At 40.6% G+C, this 4,456-nt stretch overlaps 1 protein-coding gene across 1 annotated transcript in view; it reads left to right on the forward strand.

Moving 5' to 3' along the window:
* Positions 1 to 4,456, forward strand: part of SCN3B (sodium voltage-gated channel beta subunit 3) — an 18,422-nt gene extending 13,966 nt beyond the window's left edge. The window contains exons 4-5 of the mRNA XM_027835461.1: positions 736 to 874; positions 4,393 to 4,456. Coding sequence (XP_027691262.1) covers positions 736 to 874; positions 4,393 to 4,456 — 203 coding nt within the window. The remainder of the gene's footprint in view (positions 1 to 735; positions 875 to 4,392) is intronic.

Genomic DNA, 4,456 nt, shown 5'->3' on the forward strand with positions numbered 1-4,456 from the left:
CAAAAAAGTAAAAAATAAATAAAATCACAGGATTGTAGAGCTGAAAAGCTGTTCTCCCCCTTCAGTGGCTACCTCACAATTCAGACACTTTCCCAAGGCCTCACCCTTCTTATTGTCCCTGATTGATCAATGGGCTCCATCCTTACAAAATGTCCCTCCTTTCCTTTTTCCTCCCTTGATCCCTTAATCCTTCCTTGGGATCCTCAGTGTCTAGCTCCCTGGAGGAAAGTGACCATGGAGTCCCAGTGAAGGAACAGACCTTGAAGGGAGTATAGTCCAAACCCCTGCCCAGTTTATGAATAGGGATTCACATGTAAGTTGTCTTGAGGAGTGGGAGAAGAAAGCTCAGGGAAGTGGAAAGAGAATATGGAGCCAGAGGACTGGAATTCCCAGTTCTACTACTTGTGTTACATTAAGCAAGTCAATTCACTTTTGTGGGTCTCAATTTCCTTATCTGTAAAATGAGGGGAGTTGGACTAGGAGAACTTTAAGGTCACTAAAAACTTTGTGATCCTATCATCATTAGAAGCCCAAAGAATACAGGATCTGATCTTAAAGTCAGGCCCCAAATAACTAACTCCTCACTCCCTTGGTTATTATATATTATATGTTTATATATTATTATATATTATATAATATACTGTATATTATTATGTGTAATATAGATTTTATATATATGTTGAGTGTCCTGGGGCCAGAGGGGTTGGTTTCACCAGTGTCTTCTGCCTTCCTTAGCTGGAGAGGACTTCACCTCGGTGGTCTCAGAAATCATGATGTACATCCTCCTGGTCTTCCTCACTTTGTGGCTACTCATCGAGATGATTTATTGTTACAGGAAGGTTTCCAAGGCTGAGGAGGCAGCTCAAGAAAATGCGTAAGTCCTTTGATGCCCAAGCCCATCACCTCTCACGGGGGACCACAAGTGTGGCTTGGGAGAACCACGCCTTAGCTTTCTGTCCTGAGGGCAGAAGGCTCAATCTTGTGTTGTAACTGAACTTGGACAAACCTTAAAAAACCCACCTTCTAGTTTTTCTAGGTTGAAACAATCCAGATAAACATGTTCTGGAGTTGTTTGGGGGCATAACCAAACAGTATAGGGAGGGAAAAGAGTTTATTCTGATCCTTCTTCAATACTTCAACATTAAATGTGAAGATACATTACATGCAAAACCTCAAGCAAGTGAGCATACAGTCAACTCTCAATTATCCACACTGATGGAGGCATAAGAACACAAGTCTCCAAATATGGCCACATTCTGATTCTGACTGGGACACCAAAGGAAATTATGTTGGGAAGGAAGAGTCATCCTCCATGTGTTCAGTCTCAAAGGGTTAGGAACATGCCCTAAACATTCTTTACTTCCCTTAACAAGGTGCCCTAGAGCTATAATCCCAAGCTACATTCAAACTTATTGTGAACCTAGTGCCAGTGCCATCACTCGGAATAATGAGTTTCCCAAGTTTACTTTTTATGGTACAAAGGAGTTGTTCTGTTTATTTGTCCTTTTATTTCAAAAAAGACACAATCTCTTTCAAGCTTGAAGGAAGGCCTTAGTTTTAGTGTCCCAGGATTTGGAAAACAATCCATCCCTCTCATGATTCTGTAAATTTCAATCAGATCCCCAAATTACAGAATCTTAGAGTTGGCAATGACCTTGGAGAGGCCATATAGTCCAACCCCTACCTAGGAGATCACCCTCCTTTATAATATCCCAACAAGTGGGAGGTCATCCTACTTCTGCTTGAAGCCCTCTAGGGACAAGTAAGGAACTCACTATCTTTTGAGATAGCCCATTTCATTTTTTTAACAGCTTTCAATGTTATGAAGGTCTTCCGTATACTAAATTGATACCTCTTTCCCTGTAACTTCCCCTTCCATGTTCTAATTCTAGTTTTCTCCTCTTAGGCCAAGTATCATAATCATTCCTAATCTTGCTTCTATGGAATAGCCTTTCAAATGCTTGAAGACAGAGATTATACTCCCTCTAAGGACTCTCTAAGCCAAAGGATCTTAACTAGGGGTCTATGAACCCTTTTTTTTTTTAATTTGGTAACTGTATTTCAATATATTTTCTTTGTAACCCTATTTATTTTATTCATTTAAAAACATTACTCTGAGAAGGAGTCTATAGGCTTCATCAGACAGCCAAAGGTTAAGAGCCTTTGATCTAGGCTAAAAACACTTCAATCTCCCGGGTGTGACCTTTGTAATATGTTCTTAAAGCAAAACCAGATAGGATCATAGATCCAGACCAGAAGAAACGTCAGAGGCTAATTGGTCTAACTCCATCCTTTTTCAGATGCGCAAACTAAGGCCTAAGGAAGTTCAACACCATGGCACATTGGTAGCAAGTATTAGAGACTGGGACTTGAAACTGAGCTCTGACTCTAGAGTTGGTGCTCTTTCTACTGTGCTCCATTGCCTTCCAGAGCTGATTGAATCAAACAGAATTTATGTTACAACCTCTCACATGTGTTAACTCAACTCATTCAAATCATGGACAATTTTTTTGAGCAGACAAAGTTTCCTGGTATCATAGGTGTGAGAATTGAATTTTGTGGATAAGGAAAGTGAAGCTCAGAGAGATTTCATGATTTACAGAAGGCCCAATAGCTGTGTCAGAGGTAGAATGAAGTCTCATGTCTTCCTGACTCCGGGAAGGTTCATCATGGTGGAGTGTAGAGAGTGTTAGACCTGGAATCAGGAAACCAGGGTTTAACTTCTACCTCTAACACTTAGTAGCCATATGACCATGTGAAAATCACTTATGCCCTCTGAACTTCTGTTTCCTCATCTGTGAAATGGGGATAATAAGATCTATAGTACCTACCTCTCAAGGATAATTTTTTTTGGGTGAGGCTCAAATGAAATAACTTATGTAAAACCCTTTACAAACCTTTAAGCTCTGTATAAATATTAGTTATTAATATTATTGATAGTATCACATGGATTTTGTGAGATCAGCAAATGTTTATTGGATTTTGGGATGGGTTTGGCTACTGATATGGATGTGTTGGGCAATCAGGGTTCGAAATACTTCAGTAGAATGCAGTCACACAAAGAAGTTCTGATTCAATGGGAACTGGGGGTGGGGGTAGGAAACTACCTAGCTTTCCTGTTGTGAGACACTCGGAGAAGTTCTCTGTTCTTCATTCCCTGCTGAAGATAGCATTACCTTCCAGAATGGTGCAAAGCACCAGCTTAAAACACATCACTGAAAATGAACTTGCAGTATCAGACTTACTATATTAACCAGCATTTGTTTTTTCTTACCTTTCCTAAATTGAGAGAGGTGATTGTAATTTTTCATTTAAAAGGTTTTCCCCTTGTCTATATTTGAAAGAAAAAATATAGGAGATAATGAGTAGTGTTAATCAGTATCTTTCTAATCTATTTTCCTTGATGATGTCTTTAAGAATTTGAAAGCAAGATTCCCCTCCTCCCCAACTATATATTAAACAATACATATAACCTTCATGGATAATCTAGAGTTGACAGTTGATCATTCTAAAGTTAACAGTTCATGGATATTGTGACCTATCCATCTTGAAAACAAAGGTGGCGAGATTCTGACTCTTTTCCATTAATCCTTTTGGAAAACCACTGGATCACCCAAGGAGGACTGGCCAAGTGATCTTGGGGAACAATGTGCATGGATGAGCTCATATTTGGAAAGTTGCCAACCAGCATATGATAAAATCATAGGCCTTTAAAATTCAAAAGGACCCCAGAGATCACCTAGTTCAATCCCTTCATTTTACAGATGAGGAAATTGAGTCCCAGAGAGATGAAGGGATGTGCCCATGGTTACATCTCTAGTAAGTGACCCACCTGGTGATTATTAGCCCTGTACTCTAAAGGCAGGTGGGGAACCTGCCCATTGGAAAGAAGCTTTCCTATTCCTGGAGTGATTTACAAGTACCACCTGGGTTCTACTGATTTCATTGTTAAGAAAATCGAGGCTAATCATTGTAGCTCAAGGTCACAGGAGATAGTGGGCAGCCACAACTGGAGTTCCTTTCCTCTGAGTGCCAACCTGTTGCTTAACCTTGCCCCCAAAGTCAATGTTTCAGCTTTTTCTACATAGCCACCCAAAGAAGTAAAAATGGAATTGAAGAAAGGGGAAGATTGTACGAGCTTCCAGTCATTTGGGGAGAGTTGAATATAGGCAACCCAACCCTAGCAACCCTCATAATAATTCTCATTGAATCAGTGGTCCTATCTCTGAAGTGATCATCTTTTCTCCTCTCTCAAAAACAGAGCCATAAGGAAGGGGCAAGTCTGTCCTATAGAAAATCTGGCCCCCTAGGCCTTGCCTCCTTCCCCTTCATTTCTCTTTCACTTCTGGAGACTTCAGGGGCTGACCGTCTCCCCTGCCTCTCCTCCCCTAGGTCTGACTACCTCGCCATTCCATCAGAGAACAAGGAGAATTCGGCAGTGCCAGTGGAGGAATAG

Source organism: Vombatus ursinus, unplaced genomic scaffold (genome assembly GCF_900497805.2).
Source record: "Vombatus ursinus unplaced genomic scaffold, bare-nosed wombat genome assembly UNPS02014816.1, whole genome shotgun sequence".
Taxonomy (NCBI): domain Eukaryota; kingdom Metazoa; phylum Chordata; class Mammalia; order Diprotodontia; family Vombatidae; genus Vombatus; species Vombatus ursinus.